The sequence below is a fragment of the Arvicola amphibius genome, chromosome 6 (assembly GCF_903992535.2).
Source record: "Arvicola amphibius chromosome 6, mArvAmp1.2, whole genome shotgun sequence".
In the NCBI taxonomy this organism is placed as follows: domain Eukaryota; kingdom Metazoa; phylum Chordata; class Mammalia; order Rodentia; family Cricetidae; genus Arvicola; species Arvicola amphibius.
Window position 1 is genome coordinate 103,055,180 of NC_052052.2, and position 21,634 is coordinate 103,076,813.

Here is a 21,634-nt window from a genome sequence, read left to right on the forward strand (position 1 = left end):
CCTGTTCTGTTGCCATAACAGTGTGTGGCTCTTGAAGCAGAGAGAGAATTAGAATTGTATTAAAGGTGTTTACACCATGTGTACTCCATCCTGCGTTGTTAGTCACTGCTATAATAGGTGTGTTTAACATTTGCTTACGGAGGCTTGGCTGCCGCTGTACTCTTGTATTGGAGGTTTGCTGCATGGCCTTCTGTCCTGGCCTTGCTTTTGACTCCGGGCTTTTTCTTATTGTCTGTGCAAGAAGGAAGGGGATGCATGACTTCATGACTCTTTATACTGGTCTTGTCCTTCTCAATCCGTGAGTCTGTCTGCCTGTCTCTCTCCATCTCCCCTCTGTGTGTGTGTGTAGGTGCGTGTGGAGGCCAATGTTGATGATGGGTGTCTTCTGCTGTTACTTTGCACTTGCTTCTCATGGAATCTGGACCTCACAGATTCAGCAAGACTGTCTTTCCTCTACTGCCCACCCCCTTTCTATGTGGGTGGTGGGGATCTGGCTTGCACGACAGGGACTTTAGAAACGGAACCATCTCCTTAGAGCCCCTTTTCCCTTTGAGACAGGTCTTATGTTGCCCAGGCTGACTTCATGCCCCCTATCACCAAGGATGTCCTTGAAATTCTGGTCCTCCCACTCCATGTCCCCAGGGATGGGATTGTAGCTGTGCACCATCATGCCCTGTTTTGTGGGATCCTGAGGATTGAACCCAGGGTTTTGCGTGTGCTAGGTAAGACCCCTACCAACTGAGCCGCACAAAATAGGAGCTCGATTAAATTCTAGTTATTTCGTTGTCCCATTTATGACCATTAACGCTTCTGAGGAGGGAAAGTCAGAGGTGGCAATAGGAGACAGAGTGTAATGAGTGGCCTCAGGAAGGGAGGAATTGGAGACCTCATGCCCTAACAACTCCCTCAGCTTACTTTATTCCTAGTGGCCAGTGCTTGGCTGTTCAGAGCTGACTTTGAGACTTTCTATCCCAGTCATTGCAGACTCACCACTGAGCAATTATATCCCATGTGGATGCCCAACTCCCATAATACTGGTATAGAAAGGCCTTTGAAGGTGGGGGCTTTTCCCCATGCGCACCTGTGTGCCCATGTATGCCTGCTCTCTCTCTCTCTCTCTCTCTCTCTCTCTCTCTCTCTCATTCTCTCTCTCATTCTCTCTCTCTCTCATTCTCTCTCTCCCTCCCTCTCTCTCTCTCTGTGTGTATGTGTGTATGTGTGTGTGTGTGTGTGTGTGTGTGTGTGTGTGTTCAGGCCAGGTGGTTGCTCTACACTGTTTTTTCAGACAGGGTCTCTCCCTGCTGTTTGAGTCTGCCTAGCACTGATGGGATCCCAGACATTGCTGGATGTTATTTTTCCATGTAGCCTAGGGCTTGAACTCTGGTCCTCATGCTTGCACAGAAAGTGCATTACTGACTGAGCCATGGTCTTCTGCACCAGAGACTCTGCCCGGTGGTGAGGGCTTCAGATGCCTGGGAAGAGAAGAGAGTAAGTGACGTCTGTATTTGTGTGCTACTGCACAGGGGCAGGCAGGTCTCGATCCCTACACAGGATGAAGTCTTTCTGTACATGGCTTGTTGGAAGCACGATGCACCCGAACCTGGGATGAGCCCTGGGCTCAGCAGCGACAGAGGTGGAAGAGCCTGCAGAAAGTTAACCTTTCTCACAAGGATAGTTATTCTGTTTGTCAGTCCTCCCCACTCCCCCCGAGATTACACACAATGTAAAGTACCAAAGTGGCTTTGGAGGTTCAGGTTGCTGTGCGTTTGGTCCTAGCACTATCAAAGGAGGCAGCTGCTTGTGACTCTGGAAACATCAAAACTAAGGAGAGTGAAAAGGAAGGAATGTAACTGGGCCCATGAAGGGAAGAAGCTCTGGGAAGGATGAGAGGGGCAGGAAGATGTAAGATGGTAGGGTGTGGCTGTGGTAGAGTTGACATGAAGTGTCTGTCAGAAGGTTTGTATCCTGAGATGTGGACTCTGCTGCATGGTCCAGAACTGGGGCTTTTTAAAGTTAATGGACCATGAGGATTAATAGATGGATGGATTCATAACTGGACAGACTCTCACTATGTGGGGGACTATGGAAGGTAGGGTCTGGATGGGGGAAACGGAGTTCTGGGGTGTGTCTCTGAGGGTCCATGCTACTCCTGCTTTCTTCATCTCTCTACTTCTATGTGTGTTGATTTCCTCTGCCGAGGCTGTCCTCCCCAGTGCCGCCCTCCCCAGTGCCGTCCTCCCCAGTGCCGCCCTCCCCAGTGCCGCCCTCCCCAATGCCATCCTCCACAGACTGAGGCCTCTGGGATGAGGAACCCCAACCCTCCTCCCTCCTTTCCACAGTTTTTATTTGGTGTTTCGTTACAGCAATGAAAAACTGACCATGGGCACACCCTTAGGACAAGCAAATTGTGTCTTTCCGAGTGTCATTGTCATGAAGTTCTGGGGCAGGGACACCTCTGTAACTAGGGGTAGGTGAGGCAAAATGCAACACGAGGCAAGGTTTTTGCTTTTATGATAAGCTCGGTCACAGTGTTCCATCTTATCCACCCTTTCTGCCACGCACAGACGCTTCCGAGAAGGGTGAAGAGCCACAGTCGCTTCTTCTTATTTTTTTTAACTAATGGGTCTAAATTGCTTATGAAATGTCACAGATGCTGCTTCCGTTAAGTCACCAATTCTGATTCAACCATAACAGGGTGTGTGGGTGGAGGTGGGGAAGTCACTAGGACTTTGCTGAATGCTTCGCAGTGGAATTTTCTTTTGTTCTTGCGGCCTGAATATCCACTGCGGAAAGAATCAAGGAGAGCAGGTCGTGGCAGCTGTGTATGCGGAAGCATTGCCTCCCAACATACGCCACACGTGGCGATTTTAGTGCTTTCAGATAAATGCCTTGAGATACCCAACTCCATAGGTTTAGCAAATAAAAGGCTTCTACTCTTCTCTCTCTCTCTCTCTCTCTCTCTCTCTCTCTCTCTCTCTCTAGTTCAAGAAAGGTTTGCATTTTGAGTGGGAAAATCACACTGTGAATATAAACGTGATCTCCTGTCTGCAAGGGCAAACATAGACCATTTATCTCTTGGCATTACTCCAATTGAGTTTACTAAAAAAAGGAGACCCTTGTATGCCCAAAGGATGGCTGTCAGACTTAGCAAATAGAAATATAGGATGCCAAATTAAACTTGAATGAGATGAGCAGCAACAAAATGTTAGCAAGAGTAATCTCCCATACAATATTTGGCACACACTAATGCTATAGAATTATTTGCTATTTTCTGGAATTCAAATGTCATTGGGTATTGTGATTTTTTTTTTTATTGTGCCCTTACCTTCAGTAAGAGCGACATCGCTTGACGTTAAAGCTTAGGAAGCCAGGGTCCAGCTACAGCACTCCTGGGTGTTCCTACTCAACAGCATCTAAGTCAGGACATTGCAATGCTGTCTGCACACCCATGTCTGCTACATCATTGCTTGCACAGTAGACAGGCAGCTGAGCAAGCTGAAGAACATGAGATACGCAGACATCATGAAGTTGAATGCCATCAGGTCACTTTTTTTTTTTTTTTTTAATTTTTTGAGACATGGTTTCTCTCTAGCTTTGGAGCTTGTCCATCAGGTCACTTTTAGGAACATGGATGGAACTGGAGGTCGTGTTAAGTGGAATAAGTTGGTCCCCAGAAGATAACTATTGTGTATTTTTTTCTAATATGGAATTTAGATGAAAACAATTAAGGAAAGTAGAAGGGAGACTATTTGGGAAGAAAAGGGGACCGCTGGTGAGGGAGGAGGGTAAGGGAGTCATAGGGGGTGCATATGATCAAAATAAATGATACACATACATGAGATGGTAACAAATCCTGCCCTCCCTCATGCCTTTAGAAACAGTCTTCCCATGTAGCTCTGGCGAGCCTGGAACTTGCTACATAGACTGGGCTGGCCTCAGACTCGAGATACACCTACCTATACCACCCCCGTATTGAGATTAGAAGCTGTACACCTCTACACCCTGTGAAACCTATTGTTTGTTTGTTTACTTATATACTAAAATAGAAATACCAAAAGACACATCATTGGGTTGACTTTATTCCTCTGCCTGAGATGAGTAAACTCTGGAATAGCAATGACACAGAGAGCTGGAATCAGGGGGGGGGAGAGGCGGTGGGGAAGGTAATGGCTTCCTGCCTTTTTCATTGCTGCCCATAGACCAGAAGAGATGGAGGATACAGGAGTCTTTACAAATGAAAAGAAGCAACGAAGTGATGTCTGCTTCACTGGACCACTGTGAGGGGCGACTGAGATACGACAGACAGAGCTCATAAGGCACAGGGCCTGGCACACTGCAGAGGTGCCAAATGTGGTGTTGGGTGTTGAGAGGCAATCTGTATCTTATTTGTCCTGCCTCATCTGTTGGAGTGAAATCCCCCATTAGAGAAGAGGCATTCATGCTTGCAGGTGGCTGTAATCAGGGCGGCTGTGTTCTGCCCTGGTGTCTGAGCTGGACTGAACGGTTCAGAGGCTCTTGGTGTAGGCACACCATCTTGATAATAGACATCATAGCAGGGGCAGCTTGAGGAGGGAAGTGGCATGGGGCCAAGCTATGGTGTGACCCAGGGTTATTTCACAGTGTCCCCTGCACGTGCCAGTGTCCCCTGGGTGAGACTACACCCTGCTCTGTTTCAGGGTCACACCACAGATGTATCTACTTTTAGCTAAGCCAGGTAGCCTCAAGGTGAGAGTCTGACAGACCGAGCAGGGGTTTCACTCAGAAAAGGCTATGGCTGATGGTGTTTGGTGAGTGCTATCCTCAAGAGAGGAGAGGCAGCTACTTGGATGATTCCATCAAACCACTGGGACTAGAAATGAGCATGTTCCAGGTTGGGGATTTTACTGTGGATTTGAGAGAGCTGCTTTGACATAGACATGACAGAAAAAAAAGCATGCTCCCCCCTCCACTTTATTACAAAGTAACATGTACAACAGACACTGCTGACTCTGCATGCATTTCAGACTCCACCCTTCCACCTCAGTGAACCTCAGGGATGCATTCAGTCCAAGGAAGGGATGAGGGCATCAGGGAGAGAGTGAAGGTATTTAATGCAAATTACTGGTAATTGGAAAATATACTACTGTACATATGTGTGTGTTTGTGTGTGTATGTGTGTGTTTGTGTGTGTATGTGTGTTCTGGGGACTGAATTCAGAGCTATATCCCCAGCCCAATGTTCCGGTTAAAAATTTAACTGTATCCCTTATTCTTATACTTGCCGAATTATATAGTTTTAACTCGGCTGTCACCATCATGAATTGTGTCTCCCACCGTTGCCCCTGAGGACCCTTGTAGCAACTCTTCATCTGGGAGTAGGCAAAACATCGGAGTACTGTGTGGAGTTGTACCAGTAAATGACGCTTAATTCTCTTATTAGCTGGAGACCTATGAGGTGAATTCTGGCTTAGGCAAAATCATTGTGTGTGTGTGTGTGTGTGTGTGTGGTGTGTGAGTGGTGTGTGAGTGTGACCACCTTAAGCTACTATCTTTGATCCAAACTGCAGGGGAGTGAACCTGGTTTGTTTGCTGTGCACAATCACTTCTATCAGAGAGTCCCCATCAATGGCACTTTGTAACCCTGGGTACCCTGTCTCCCTTCCTAGATTCTAGGGCACCTTAGGATCTGTTTCTCAGATGCCGGAAGTGGGTGATTTAGAATACACATGGCATAGGTTCATGGACTGAAAGGAATTTGGCAGTCCCCAGCCAACATGGAATAAGGAGAAGAGACTCATGACGTCTTCACTGGTAGAAACCGCCGGCCTCTGTCATCTACTGGGGGAGAGGCAGGAAAGGAAGGGTTGCAGCTTCTGGATGCTAACATCCCTGCTGCCCAGAGAATTCACGATACACCATGCCCCTGCATCTCTTGGTGGTGTGGCCGAAGACTCAGGACACGCCCTGTTCTCTCCTCCACGCATTCTGGCGCCATGAGGCCAGGGATTCCCATGATTGCGTATCTCTCATTACTTATGTCTCCTGAGCCTCGCTATGTGAGATCAAGACCAGGATAGAGGTGAACCCTCTCTTTCCAGGATACTCCTCTTCTGTGTCCATCCTGAGGACGTTCCCTGCTACCCTGGCCTTCTGTTTGCTCCTCCCTCCTGTCCCGCCACCGTCGTGCCTCACCCTTGTTCTTGGTGTTGTCCCACTGGCACACTGATCTGTCAGTTTGACTGCAGACTCCCTCAATGTCTCCTTCATCATTGGAAGTATTGCCCTTTCTGAGCTCCAAAGTCCTCATTCCTTTCTCACGATTTCCCCGCTTTCCACCAACATGTAATTTTCTGAGACAGGATCTCACCATGTAGCCCTGGCTTGCCTTGAACTTACTACTGTGTAGACCAGGCTGGCCTTGCATGAACGCCACCTGCCTCTGTCTCTCCAGTGCTGAGATTAAAGGCATGCAGCGATCAGTTAGTCTGCAATTTTCTCAAGTCGCCCCAGATTCCTACAGGGATTCTAATTTTTTCATACTGTGTCTTCAAGTGTCTTAGAACATGGGTTCTGCTTAGTGTATAAATGTTGCCCTGGGGGCTGGAGAGATGGCTCAGAGGTTAAGGATGCTGACTGCTCTTCCAGAGGTCCTGAGTTCAATTCCCAGCAACCACATGGTGGCTCACAACCATCTACAATGAGATCTGGTGCCCTCTTCTGGCCTGCAGGCATACATGAAGGCAGCATGTATACATAATAAATAAAATCTTTAAAAAAATGTTGCCCTGTTGCCCACTGTGCAGCAGTAGAGAAACTATCATTTTACATGTTGGTGGGTATTATGATCATTACATTCATGTTACGACTGGAAGAGATTTACTAACATGCTTAAGGTCACTCGGCTAATATGCGGCAGAGTCATGGTTAAACCCAGGCAGTAGCTCTTTGGCACATTGTTGCTCCTGGTTAGTGCATGCCATATGGCAACACAGTTCAAGGAGGTGTGGGCACATTAAACATGGTTAACACTTAGGTAGATGGCCCTGGCTGTGGGATGTGGAGACTTCACATCATAGCGCATGGTGAATTTCTAAGCAGAAAGTACATCTGACAGCATTTCACACATCTCTCTGACCACGAGATGGTTCTTTTATCTTCTCAGAGACAGTTGTGATACTCCATAGTCATCACGTTGCTGCTTACAGAGCTGAGATGGAACCCAGGGCCTTGTTCCTGCAGTGAAGCCCTTACCACCGAGGCCTGTTGCCAGCCCTGTCACAGTCTTTACCGAAGAGTCTAGTAATTTATTTTACTCTAGTCAGCCCTGGAAGACTACCTTTCTCATTTTTATCCCAGACTTAAGGAAGGGAGTTGGGTCTTTCCTGGTTTCGGACCTCTATTCTGCAGAGGTCAGTGCCAGAGAAAGCAAGCAGATAGTGATCCACATATTACAGCTACTGGGTACATGGAGCTTACAAGGAGAGCCGAGTAAGCCACATCAGGGATTGGCACAGTCACGATGGGATGGGAGGTGGGCAGGCTGGGGGTGTGGATGTGGGGAGAGAGCTTCAGATTTGGGCCCTTGGAGCTCTAGTGGCATGATGACCGCAGAGTCTGTGTGGTGGACACAGCTAATTGCACAGCTCCAGCCGGAACACCACAGAGGCCCCGGTCACCAGTCTCTTCCTTGCTTCCGCAAGGCTGGTAGGATTTGCTTAAGTTCATAGTTTGTAAAAGGGCAAAGTTCTCTCGTGGAAACTACTTCTAAACTGCTTAGAATGTGCCCCGATCACATGGACCACTTGTATCAGCTCTGTAATGAGTTTAGTCATGAGCTGGAGAGTCAGGGTGAGTAGCCCCTGTCACGAGTCTCCAGCACACTGTCAGTGAGGGCACCAACTTACAGGCCTTCCCATCCTTGAGGGCCCAGGGCCTAAGAACTCTGTGGGGAGATTCTCTGTGTATTTGGAGCTCAATTCTTCCTTCTCATTCCCACCTCTGTCCTAGACCCCCTCCCTGAAGTGGTTCCTGACTTTGCCAAGAGGCTTCCAGTTTACACCATCCTCAGCCCATGCCACAGTCAGACCTCTCTCTGCATGAATTTTCCGAGTTACTGTCCATTGAATAAAGAATGTGTGATGGAGGACTCTCATTGGTTAATAAAGAAACTGCCTTGGCTTTTTGATAGGGCAGGATTTAGGTGGGTGGAGTAGACAGAACAGGAAGAAGGAAGTAAGGCAGATGCCTCTGGCAATTGCCATGCCTCTCCTCTCTGGGTCAGATGCGTTGAAGCTCAGGCCCAAGATGGACTTTCGCTAGATTCTTCCTGGTAAGCCACCACCTCGTGGCGCTACATAGATTATTAGATATGGGTTAAAGTAAGATATGTGAGAATTAGCTAATAAGAGGCTGAAACTAATGGGCCAGGCAGTGTTTAAATGAACAGTTTGTGTGTTGTTATTTTGGGTGTAAAGCTAGCCGTGCTGGAGCTGGGCGGGACCAAAAGCAGGCCTGATCACCTCCATACTACAAATGTGTTTCTACAGTTCCAGCCAAATCACTGGCCACATTCCTGCATCCATCCCGTTTGCCCACTGACTCACCCTCTCTCCCCCTGCCTCCACGATCACCGATCACCGTGAGGCACTGGATAGAGTGAGGAGTGAGACAGTCCTTCCCCTCAGAGCACACATCTTGCCTGGGAGCAGGCATTCACAGCAGTACCAGGTGCTCAGTACCTGGTGACTCGCAGGTGCTGGACTGTATTGCCGTGAGCTGCGGGGGAGATGGGGGAGGCTCCTCATACAGCGCTCCAAAGCTTAGGCAGTGAGAGCTGCCATTACCCTGTGGCCCAGCAGTAACTTTCCTCATGTGCGCTCACGAAATTGTTTTTCTAAATCGAGACACGATGTGGGCACTAAGTCAGATAACAAAAGCAGAGTGTTCTGGTTCAACTGGAGGTTGATGCTTCAGAGAGCTCTGCGCTCAGCTCCCTCTGTACTTCTGAGCCCCGTCTGTTGCTCCCCCCAGCATGGTCACAGACAGACATAGCCAGGCTGCTGCTAAAGACACCAATTTGCCTTGGAATAATGGCCTAGAACAGTGGTCCCCAACTTCCCTAATGCTGCGACCCTTTACTACAGTTCGTCATGTTGTGGTGACCCCAACTATAAAATTATTTTGTTGCTACTTCATAATTGTGATTTTTGCTACTGTTGTGAATCATAATGTAGATACGCGATATGCAGAATATCTGATCTGCAACCACAAAGAGGTTGCGACCTACCTGTCTAGAACCTGCAGTTCTGTGAGAGGCAGTTCTACAGGGGACCTCGTCTCACCTGTGTCGGCTTCAAACTGGAAGAGCCAGACTCCCCTACTGAATGCTGACTAGACATGATCCGGAGACACACAGGAGCTCACTGAGAATGGTCTGCTGGCTTCACAGGAGGCTGCCATCTCTGGACAGTTTCTCTGGAGCTGTCTGTTCTAGGACTTGTTAGGATATAACTCTCAATGGAAGACTATAGATTCTGGCCAGCCATGCTTGAGCTACCCAGGAAACCCAGAGAGAGTTGTGAGGCATTCCAGAGATGGCCAAGAGGACGCCACAGAGGCGCCCGAGCCTGGACTGTGCACTGCTACACATTTGTTTAGTCTTACTGAACAGTTCATGTTGTGATCCAATCATCTTGTGTGTGTTTGGTTACACAATCACACCCACAAAGTATAACTTCACCCTTGTTATGCTAAGGAGGAAATTAAGGTACATAGAGGCACAACCAGTAATTAAGGAGAGAGCTGGCATTGACACTGGGGTAGTCTGGGCTCTCCAGGGCATGTGCCTGTTTTCTATGATTTTCATACCAATATCATGACAGAAGCCTCACCCAGTGATCCACACTTGGGGATCCTTGTGTGCAGCTTAAGCTGTGGTTGACCAGTTACCGAACACAACACCCTTGTGAGTTCTCTTTGTCGATCCACATTTTTGCCTTAAAGACATCTCTCTGATGAAGCAAGGAGGAGCTGCTTTGGTAACCACCAACAAAGTTAAAGAAGATGTAATATTCCCCATGAAGCAGCTCTTGGTATTGACTCAGCTAGCAGTCTAAGCTGGCCTCCCAGCAGCGCACGCTGGATTTCCAGGCATGGAGCACTCTAGACTCAGGATTGCAGACCTCTTAGAGGGGATTTGCTAGGTTGCATTTTTCTTGTGCTACTGAGGCTCGGGATCCTTCTGCCAATAGCCTTGGACATGATCTTAAAGGGAATGCCATCTTCTGGCTGGCTAGCTCCTGAGAGTTGAGCTGGCACGCCCGTGGTTTCAGTGTTACCTCTCTCTTAGACGGCATGGTGCCACCTACGGCGTGTTATCAAGCCCCTCTCTTGATTGAGAACTTGTTCCTAACCCTCACCTTTCATTACAAGCTTTAATTTTGGGGCATGACAGGTTTACAAGTTGAAAGCTTGTGATGGGAGATGGAAGAAGAGTTCTGGCTTCTCAGCGGGTCTTCAGTAGCCATACTCTTTCTGTTCCTCATCACAAGAGATACGATCTGTTTCATAAAGGGTTAGGTATCTGTGCCATTGTGCAGGTAGAAAGTTTGTTTTTCTTAGAATCATACAAAAGAAAAACAAATTTATCATAACACTCCCAAGGTGGAAAGATCTAATAGAAATGCCATTCTGTTCAAACTTAAAGCCTGCAGGAAAATTTCAAAAGCCCTTTTTCAAAGGGCCAAACAGCAGGCCTCGTGCATAAAGCCTACACACTTACAGGCTAGCTCCCCTCACAAGTGACTTGGAAATCTTACCGTCTCATTCAGAAAGATCAGTACCTCCTCTGCTGTCCCTCATTCTATAGTCCTAAAGAGAACTGCCACTGTCCTCCACAGGGTGTGGTTTTAGTGCTACCTCATTGACACCGCACTGACACATACCAGCACCATTCTCGGGCCTGCCTTCTTCTTTTGTCCCCTTCTTCAGAGCTCAAGATCATACATTCAAAAGGTCATGGGCTTTCTAGGTTAGGCTGCATATAGTTGCTTCCTAAGTGGTCTTTGGAAGTGAAGGATTTTTCTGCATCGCCTCATGCAACCCTTGGCTAGAGATTAGCCACAATCATGAGAAAGAAGGGTCTCCAGCCCATGCTAAAATGTACTCGGAAGAACTCCCCCTACCAACTGTTTTATTTCCAAAGTCAATTTATTGAATATTAATCCATAAAGACAATGATATAATTTTAATGAAAAATATCCTATATCACTCAAGACTTAAAACAATACCCCTTAGAAACACTGCTTTGAGAAATAATCACATTAACTTTACACACGAGTCCTTTCTTAAGCTTTATTTAAGAAATCGAGTACTATATAGTTCAATATATATAAGACACATCCAGTATTGTGTTCCTGATAGCAAGTGCATAGATTTTGTTAAGATACCATTTTCACTCAATAGAAATGGTTCATGGTCACATGAAGATAATATTCCCAGTGATTTTGCCCAAGCATGAGAGGAAAAAAAACAGAACACAGCAAAAATAGTGAATTACAACAGAAATGAAAAACAAAAACAGTGAATTAGTAGAACAGTCGATTCCTGATAAGTGAATAAGCTGATTGTCTGGCCACAATGTTTTATTCACTTATCAGGAACGATTCATGGTCCGCGTATGTTCACTGCATCGCCTAGCTTGCTAGCTATGAGCCTGCGGCTCACACCCCATTGCTGTGGCCTGGCAGGCAATGTGGCGTCCACCAGCCAGGAAATGTATATGGTTCTGTGGTTTCTCAAAGTGGTCTGTGTGCGGGCCGTAGACAGACCTGCTCACGCCATAGTGGGGTTTTACAGAATCAACACCGAGTGCGAATTTAAGTAGTGGCCAACTTGATGGTCACACGTGCTTACAGGAACGAGCCTTTGTGTCTTCGGTGGGGAAACCCACTTTGTCTTTCTGTGCGTGAACGTTATGCCTTGTGTTGAATGGTGGCCATATTTGCACTTCCAGAAGAAACACACCCTGGGGAGAATGTGATCATCCTCTTTCCCCAGTTTCCCCTCCCTTATGCCACCCCTTCTTCCAGAAAAGACAGGAAAAGCCATCACACCGTGCCCATCTTTCCTCGCTAACAGAAGCAGTGCCCTTCAGAGGCAGACTGACTAGGCAGTGAGACGGACAGCAGAAGCATCACTAGAAATCAGCTTCCCTCAGTGTAGGTTTAGAACTCTGAAACTCATTCCCGGTGAGGTGTGCAGCCTAAGGAAAGAGCCACCTTCTTCTGCTTGGTAGGCCCGAGGTTGCTGATCTGACTGAAGAACAGGGGCCTGAGGGGCCTTCTGAAATCAGAGGGTGGGCAGCCAGAGCTGTACCAGGCTCAGGGTGACCTGATGTGTGTACTGAAAGGTTAGGAGGAGTGAGAAGAGGAGGGAGGAGAGTAGACAGCCATGGTATCTGTGAGGAACACCTTGAGGGGAGCCAGATTCCTGAGCAAGGTAGGCTTGTGGCTCTCACTGCAGGGAGAGTGGGGATGTTCTCTGATCAGGGGCTGGGGGACAGTGGGAGCCCAGCTCGTTCCTATCCTGTGTCCACCCAGGAGGGAACATGGACCTATGGCATCATGAGCTACAACTCTACAAGTCCCCCACCCAACCTCCCTTATTCATTTCTGCTTTCACTAGAGAACCTGGCAGTCTTCCCATGTCTGTCAGTTGTAATAATTGAAGCTACACCTGGATTAAAATGATTAGCATGAAGAAATGCATTTCTATCCATATATCAACTGATGTAGCAGACAGCCAAGTTTAACTCTTTTTATGCCCCTGTTGATCAGCTAGTTTTATTCTGTCCTTCCCTGAGGGCTCACCTCTTGCAAAGACGATCCCTTTCTAAGTTTGACTGTAGTGATATGACTTGGGACTTGAGGACAGACAGAAGAAACCCTGGGTCTACCGCTTCTGCTCTTCCTAAGGTTGGTTAGGAACTGTGGGTATGAGGGAGAGGGGAGCAAAGGGAAAGGAACACATGTGGTCAAAAGCCCTTAAAGGCCTCGCCAAGTCCAGCCCTGTAGGCAGATTGGATGAATCACTGGGAAAAGGCGTATTGCCCTGGAAGCAGCGGTTAGGGTAGGCTATGCATGAACCAGGGGGTGGGATGCGCAGTTTCCTCGTCTCCCAAATCAGATATTCACTTAGGTGGAATCGACTGTATCTTTTTACACAACATATAGAAAAAAACATACGTGCAACAGTGAGGTGTGTAGATGCATCACCAACACAGAATGACCACCAACGATACAACACGCAGAGAGAGAAACAATTATTAGGAAAATGGTTTAATATTGGAGACAGAAGCAAAAAACCGCATCACACAGTAACATACATTACAAAAATAAGTCTGACTGTTTCAACTACACGGTTATGTTCACAATGAGGACAGAAGGGTCAGAAAAAACCTCGATCTAAACAGCAAAAAAGCAAACTCCTAAAGTTTAACTAATACATTTATCCACTTAAAGTGACTGAGTACTTCTAAGTCTAATTATCTTATTGTGTAACTGCACAATACAGAATAAAAAGTGAAACTTACCGCTGTATTTTAAGACAAAATTCTAATGCTAGATATAAGCAAAGGGAAAAAAGAAATCAAGCCAAAGTTTTTAATTCTTAAAAGAAAAGCAACTTTCTTTCTATCAACCAGAAATCAAACTTGAAATCAGTCATTGTCAGGGGCCCACAAGAGTAAGCCACAAAAATTTCCATTTTTTTAATCTCCAGTATAAAAAATCCCACTGGTACAAAATGCATAAGTACAATCAGGTGTAGAAATAGGAAAGCCTGCGTTTTTGTTTTTTGGCTCAAATTCCATCAAACAACAAAATCCAAATGCATCAATAAAACAGAAACAATACTCAAATGGTCTTACAGTTTCCACTAGGTTGCATTAACTTTGGCTTTTCTCAGACAATATTTAAAAACTACTTTGTAATTCTAAACAAAATGGTATTATTAATCTACAAACAACAATTCCCACAGCACAAAAAACACAAATACATTTTTTTGTATGACATTATTCAAAAGGTAATGAAACTACATTTTTTTAAAATTTTATTTCTTTTTAATTAGCACTTAAGATAATAAAAACAGAAACAGTAAATGATTCCAGAGTAGCACAAGCCAAAGAACTAGAACCCCTGCGGTGAAAGAAAGATGAACTTGTTACACCTTGGAGGTGCGCTCTGATCAGAGTTCTCTGAGTGAGTTTGAAAGACTATGGTCTACACTTGATTCCTAAAAACGCAGCTTCCCTGTGTTTTGTCTTCCAGAAACAGGCCCTGTACACCCTTGCAGCTTTTTCCTTTTGACATCGAAAGATAAAGGACAGTTTGTCTCTGAGGAAGGTTATCTTTCTTACAATGAAACATGCAAAACCAAAAACCTCCCCCTCAATGTACTGTCTTGGTTGCCTGCAAAATTAGAAACACTCAACAGAAAGTGCCTGCCTGGCCCGAGCCTCTGCGGGGGACTGCAGGTGGGTTAAGAGGAAGGAGGGCAGTTTGCATCCATGGGGAAAAAAAAAGTCTGATTTTTTTGAGATTTATGCCATTGATAAATGAATAGATTCTGAATGAGACGGTCTATGAAATACAACTGGTATTCTCTTGTGTTTCTACACGTGTATCTACACACCACCATATAGTAGAGACTGAGAAATGTGTGTGACCACTTTGTTATTAAGCTGAGTGCTGCAGAAAGTACAAAATAGCCCTCAAGGATGAAGGAAGGCCCCGGCAGTAGTAAACAGGTGTGGGTAACACGAATCATGTCATTGGAAGTGCACGTGCTGTGGGAGGAAACTTGTTTTTTGCATTGTGAGAGGCTAATCCTTTCCGTCTCAGGGCTATCACATTCACACACACACTAACCCATGGGGTGGGCAAGAAGGAAAGGGGGGCTGAGACCAGAAGCTGGGAGGGCATGCTTTACCCGAGGCTGGGTGTGGACTGGGACTGTAGGTATGACATTAGGGTCTCTCAGAACAAGACTTCTGTTCATACAAAGCCAGACTCAGCGGAATACGGCACTTTAAAAAGTGGCAGCAGGACCTGGTCCTGGGTATTTGGTTAGTAACTATGGTGAAGAACAGAATTGAGCTCCTCTTATATGGTCAGCCCCTTTAAATGTGTTCAATCAAAAGTCAAAACACCCTAGAAAACCAGAGAGGCAAGGAAAGGCCTGTGGGCTTTTCCCACGGACACCTTGCTTATTCAAGTGTCCACTGGAGTCCAAGAATCCCTAGCACAATGGCTGATTCAGCATTACTTAGGAGTGTTTAAGAAATGAAAGCAAAATTCCTTGAAAGATTGGACCATACAAAAGCCATTTAACTGCAGGGTGTATGGAAATATTGTATACTTGGACATACCATGAAACCTGATCTCAAAAAGCAAATAGTGTTTTTAGGGCTTATGTTGGGACTAAGTCTACCTGTTTTTACCTTCACAGGGTTTAACTCAATCTTTTAAATTGAAACTAAAGGAGCATAGGATAATAGGAAGGAGGGGGAATAAAAAAGAAAATAAAAAAATGGTATAGGAAAAAGTTTTTGGGTGGGAGGGGGGTCTTAAAAAACAAAAATAAGAACTTAGAAGATATATAGAAGGAAAAATCCAAATCAGAAACACCCCCAAACAACCCAAGGATGACAATATAAAAAGTTACCAACATTCCAGATAGCTCTGGGTAGAAAGGGTTAAAAGTTCAAGACTTTCTCACCTTAGAGGTTTGCAGATATTATGAAGAAAATACATTGTGAGGGTCGCCTTCACAGCATTGATGTGCAGAGTGGTAAAAAGTGAGACACGGGCACTTGTACAATGTCTTACAAAAAACAGCGTAGAGAAATAACAAACAATAACAATTTCAGGCAACAAGACCACAGAATAGCAAGTTAACAAACTTTGTAACCTTTTTTTTAAATATTAGGGATTTATACAAAACACATAATAAAATACCCATGTTATCAAATTACTTCTCACAAGAAACACACCGAAGCTCTAGGGAGGAAGTACCTTTGGAATTTGGCACTATATAGTTTTCACTTTTTTCTTTAAAAGAAAAAACAAAACAGATCACATTTTGCTGAACACAAACACATCTAATATCCACAATAAAAAAAGTGACAGCAATGCTTCTCAAGCCAACACAAAACTTATTCTGGAATAGTTTTTTTTTTCTCTCACATGAAATTATTTTTTTTAAGCAAACAACTTTTTTTTAATTCTTTTTTTTGTTTTGTTTTAAGTAAACCAATTCTAAGCTTGTCTTATCAACAAATGACATTAAGACCTCGAGACTCATGATGAGACCACAACTAAATCCACAGAAGCACCAACATGACAGCTACAGCGACCTTTCTCCTGTACATTGACACAGTATAAAATATAGGTAATTTCATGTGCATTAAACCATGGATTGTCTAACTGTGAGTCAGTTCAGCAAAAGGTGACACAAATAGGTAGCATTTGCCCCAAAACAGGGTAAATATTTTTCTTATACTAATCTACAAAAAGTGGTTCTATATATATATATCTTAATGAGAAAGTGAGCCACCTAAAATGGCCTTATCAAAAACTTTACACTGCCTGAAAAATGTAAAAACTATTACAGACCTCTAGAGACTTAAAATCAGACAGTTTTTTTTTTCTCAAACTGTTTTTGGAAGTAGTCTGTTAGAAACCAACATTCTGTGTCCCTGGACACATATTGCTATTGTCACCAGTGACCGGGAAGAATGCCAATCCCTGTGTAATACTTTCAAGTCTGTTTTATGAAAAAAAAAATAAGAAAAAAAAACATTTTTGCCACAGGTTTTTTTTCTATAATTTGTCTAATAATTTCAGTCTTGCATGAATGCAGCAATGTTTTTCACATTGACTTCCCAGAATTCATAGCTAGATGAGGTCACATGCAAATTTCAAAGGTCAAACTAGATCAAAGGTCAGTAGGAGAACCAAATATGATGTGAGGTCAGAAAGACATCAGAAACAATGACGGGACGATGGAACTTTTTTGAGACGCCACAGGGACATGCTAGGCAAACGGTGAACTAACGGGCATGAAGATGTCTAGGGAAAAAACAAGGAAGAGTAAAAGTTACACAGAATCTACGTAGCAGCAACAAAATCACTTTCAAGGGTGCAGGAGAAAAACTAATGCAAATCTGAGGTCTTCAGGGAGTCTATGAGCCAGTAACATAATTTGCATTTCTTACACTCTTTTTCCACAGCACAATGAAACCCCAAGAGAATCCATCTGGAGAGAGTGAGAGGGGATGGATTCTGGGTGTTTGGGGTGAGGGACTAGCAAGGGACAGAGGAGAGGGTCCAGTCTGAACAAAGGTGACATATGGGGAAGTCAAGACAACTGAACTGTAAACCAGATAATGGAAATTACGAACAAAATAATCAGACAGATACAAACAACGAGAGGATAAAGCATGAACTTTAGGTCTAGGGTTCAACAGTGAGACAAAGCCCGTTCCTAGAACAATTCCTCTAGAGACTACTTCAGGAGGCTGGACAGAGAACTGCTCTTTAGGTACCCAATAAGTTAACAATAGGCAATAAATAACTTCCATTATTTCTGAGGCAGTAAAAATTTTGTATAAAAATAGAAATGCTTTTTTTACAAATAAAATTTACAGGCCTGTGGCTTTCTTTTTTATTTATGTATTATTTATGTATTTATTTATTATTAAATTTATCTTTCAAGAAACATCAAGTATTTTCACTCATTTTTATTTTATTTTTAAACCCTGTAGCTTTAAGAAACAGATCTCTAAATCTTTTTTTACATTAATCCTTTCTAAAAACAAAAATAAAACAATAACAAAATAGACAACCAGTGTAATAATCTGACCAATAAATGTCATGTTTCTTTGAACCCTAAAATAAAATCCTACTTATATTAAAACAAACCAATGTAGTGGGAGGATGTTCTGTGGTGTTTTAAGTGCTTCTCCTGGCTTCTCCCTCTGCTAGGCCACCACGTTAACTCAACCGCAGGGCCTCTGAGGGGCGGGCGGGCAAGGAGGGGTGAGCTCTCCAGGCAGTGCTCTTGGGGCACCAGTGGTTTCAGAGTTAGAATTGCACATTAGTGTTTGCTTGCCTTTCAAAATCTCAAGATGTCATTTATTTGTTTATATGTTTTTCTTTTAAAAAGCAAAACAAAAATTTTAAAAAGGAGTAAGGATATTCAAATTGCAAAACAAAGGAGAATACAGTGGCACAATTAGAGAAGGAATTTACTCAACAGAAACAAGGTAGCCCAAGTTTTAATTTATGGCAAATTGGGTGGGGCATGAGTGGAAGGAATGGAGGCCTTATTGTAAAAATAACCATCTCTCTTGGCAAAAGTTGGCATTGTGGTCCCTCCTCTGCCTTCCCTGTTGAGAACAGGCTGGCTTGTGGGACTTACCCTAAGAAAGCTAAAATAAGAGCAGGGAGCTTCTGGGGTTAGGATCAGTAAGGTTTGCTGTCATTTTTGGAGCGCTTCAGCTGCACCTTCAAGCGTTTCATGCCGATCTGAAAGCCGTTCATAGCCTGGATTGCAGCTTGCGCAGAGACTGGATTGTCATAGCTAACAAAACCTGTAAAACATAAAGGGGAAGGAGGCAGGGAGGTCAGGGTGAAGGGGAAGCCAAGTAGAAAATGGGACTGGCGGGGCTGGCCGGCATAGTATGACTGCAAATGCTGAGAGGTGCCTGTCCCAGGATCTGAGCTGGGCTCTGCTAGGTTTATGCTGTCCCATGCATGCACAGTGCATGTCTGTGGACAACATTGATAATGCCTACTGGCAAGGAGTGCCAGAGCTAGTCAAAGGGCAGATTCTCCATGAAGGGCAAAACCTCTCTCCACATAACTAAAGCTAAGTTGTTCTATGAACTTTCCCCCTCTTTTCAGTGCTTTGAAGTATCCCTGTTTGGTATCCCTCCCCCTCCCTACTCCCCAGGATCCTTTGGAAAAACTCCTCAGAAAAGTACTATATATATATATATATATATATATATATATATATAGACAGAGCCTACAAAGGGCTGGGCTTTGGGATGAGTCAACCACTGAATTAGCTGAATTAGAATAATGTATACTAGCTTCTTAACATTTTACAATTACTGTTCAGACAAACCCAGAGAAAAGTTACATGCCTTTCTCTTTGTATCAGGGCTTAATAATTGTTTCAACATATCCCAGTTATTTGTATCTGCAACAATAAGCCACCATCAGAGAGAGAGAGAGAGAGAGAGAGAGAGAGAGAGAGAGAGAGAGAGAGAGAGAGAGAGAGAGAGAGAGAGAGAGAGAGAGAGAGAGAGAGAGAGAGGCAAACAAATGATAGATATTTTGCACAGATTCAGAAGAGAATTGTAGCTGCTGAGTGTGTCCTAACAGTGGACGGTGAGAGCAGGCAGCAAGTGGTGAGCTCACATGCACCTCCTGACTTTGAGTGGTGACAGAAAGATACTCCATGGATTGAATTTCACTTTGAAACATCAGTAATTTGGAAGGTTCTGGTATTTTCACCTGTCTACTACTATGAAGGTTTAAAATTAAAGAGAAAATTCTTTTACAAACCATTGGAGGGGGCAAAGGACATAAACATACTTGAGCAGAATTCTCGGCTGATAAAAGTGGACACAAGGTATAAGGCAGGAAAGCTTTCAGTAGGTAGGCCATATTGCAAAAACGGTTGTTTATGTCTCTATTAACTCCAATTCCCAGTAAAAGTAATCTCAAATCCAAGACTTTGGCTCTGATGTGACCTCTCCTTTCTCTCGGGGTCTTTTAGGTGGAAGTGGCAAGATGATTAAAGAGTGGACGTGGTCAAGAGTGAGACGGATGAGAGGACGGGTTTACACGGCGAGCAACTCAGCAAACTGCGAGTTTAAGACACATACTCTTCACCAAGAAACTTGGGAGGCAAAGCTTTTAAGACAAATTGAAAATACATCGGGGATCCTTACAGCTACAGGTTGTATTATCACGAACATATTGGCTAAGTAGTTTGTGGCTTGATCAAATCTCTTTGCAGGGTAATGTTTCCTCAAATCATGGACTACTGTTCCTTTCAGTCTCCAGATAAACTTAGGACAATTATGCAACTATGAAAAATATGTCTGTCTAAAAATCTTGCCCAGGAAACCCTCCCAAAGGTAAGCTCTGGCTCTCATGCATGCCCTGCATGACAGCTTAGTGTCCCTTTCACTCCTCAGCTGCCACAAAGGGTTTCTATACAGTTCCCATAGCAGAGGTGGAGTGGGCTTGGGCTGTCAGCCTTTCTCCTAGGGTAAAAGCAATCACTGGAAATGGTGATGCACTAATTCTTCTAACCCGAGGGTTAGGCTTTCTTGGATGGGGAAAGACCTTAGCAGCAGAGGTGCAGAACCAAAACACTATCTACCAGCTAGCCAGATCAAGTTTGAACTTCTGGATCTCTGAGAACTATTCTACCTTAGATAGTTTTCTTTGTAACACATACAACTCATATCTTATTTTATAAAATGTACCACCTCCCACAATATGAACTATTAAACTGTAGGAGTGATATCAACAAACTGCTGGATGCACACTGAGCCAGAGCTTGCTAAACAAGGCAATGAATACCTTGAACTCTTAACATCTCTGCGGATAAATCAGTTTGAAAAATAAGGAGGCCATGGATTTAACAAATGTCCTTGACATACAGAAACACTGGGGCAGGAATTTTCATTACTCTGTTATAGAAGGGTGTGGGGGGAGAACAGATGCTCCCTCTGAGCCCCAAGGGGGCAAGGCTGAGATCTAGGTGTGCTGTAGTGTTTGATGAACACCTGCATAGTCTTGTGCTCTGGCCTGTGCACGAAGCCCTGGCCAACCTTACAATCCAAGCTCATCATAATGCTTTGTTCTCTGTGGCCATGGGACACACCAACTGCTGGTCTTTAGTCTACAGAGATGCACTGAGGCAGCAACCTGGACATATCCTGCTTATGAGTGTGTACATTTGTAAGCTAAAGACTGAGTAGCAAGCCCTGATACAGTGTTTCAGCTATCTGACTGTAGGAGTAAGGGGTTAGTGGTGGAGTGTTAGCAGTGGTCATCTGTAACAGTACAGACTGAAAATTCACAGTTCCATCTGCAGGGCTTGACGAAACAACTACTGTTCTATGGTGAGGAAGAATCAGATATATAGTAAGATACTTTAATACTACAGTATAGAATATTACCTAACATAAAGGAATGTCCCCTTTTATACAGCGCATCCCCCTTTTCTGATTAAACTTTGCCCAAATCTGTTTACATGCAGCTAGAAAGTCAGGAGTTACCACCGCAAGGAAGGCCCTATCCTGACTCCTAACTGGGAAACCTGCAATATTTAGCTAGGTTTCTTTTGCATACCAAAGCACTTGCTCAGATTGGTCTGTTTGTCAATGAAGACTTTAGCAGAGATAACATTTCCAAAGGGCATGAACATCTGCAGAATGTCCTGGTCTCCAAACTCCTGTGGAAGGTGGTAAATAAAGAGGTTTGCCCCCTCTGGACCTAAAGAGGAAGAAAAAATCAGAGTAAGGTATCCCCCAAGTCTTAGTCCCCAAAGCCTCTTAGGAATACTTTAGT

At 44.4% G+C, this 21,634-nt stretch overlaps 1 protein-coding gene across 7 annotated transcripts in view; it reads right to left on the reverse strand.

Moving 5' to 3' along the window:
* Positions 1 to 11,316: 11,316 nt before the first annotated feature.
* Positions 11,317 to 21,634, reverse strand: part of Celf2 (CUGBP Elav-like family member 2) — a 526,057-nt gene continuing 515,739 nt past the window's right edge. For 5 of the 7 annotated variants that reach the window (XM_038332722.1, XM_038332720.1, XM_038332723.1 and 2 more), the window contains 3 exons: positions 21,416 to 21,559; positions 18,459 to 18,630; positions 11,317 to 17,107 (listed from right to left, as the gene is read on the reverse strand). In XM_038332722.1, coding sequence (XP_038188650.1) covers positions 18,503 to 18,630; positions 21,416 to 21,559 — 272 coding nt within the window. In that variant the 3' untranslated portion in view covers positions 11,317 to 17,107; positions 18,459 to 18,502. The remainder of the gene's footprint in view (positions 17,108 to 18,458; positions 18,631 to 21,415; positions 21,560 to 21,634) is intronic. The other 2 variants (XM_038332725.1, XM_038332724.1) reach the window with 1 other exon arrangement.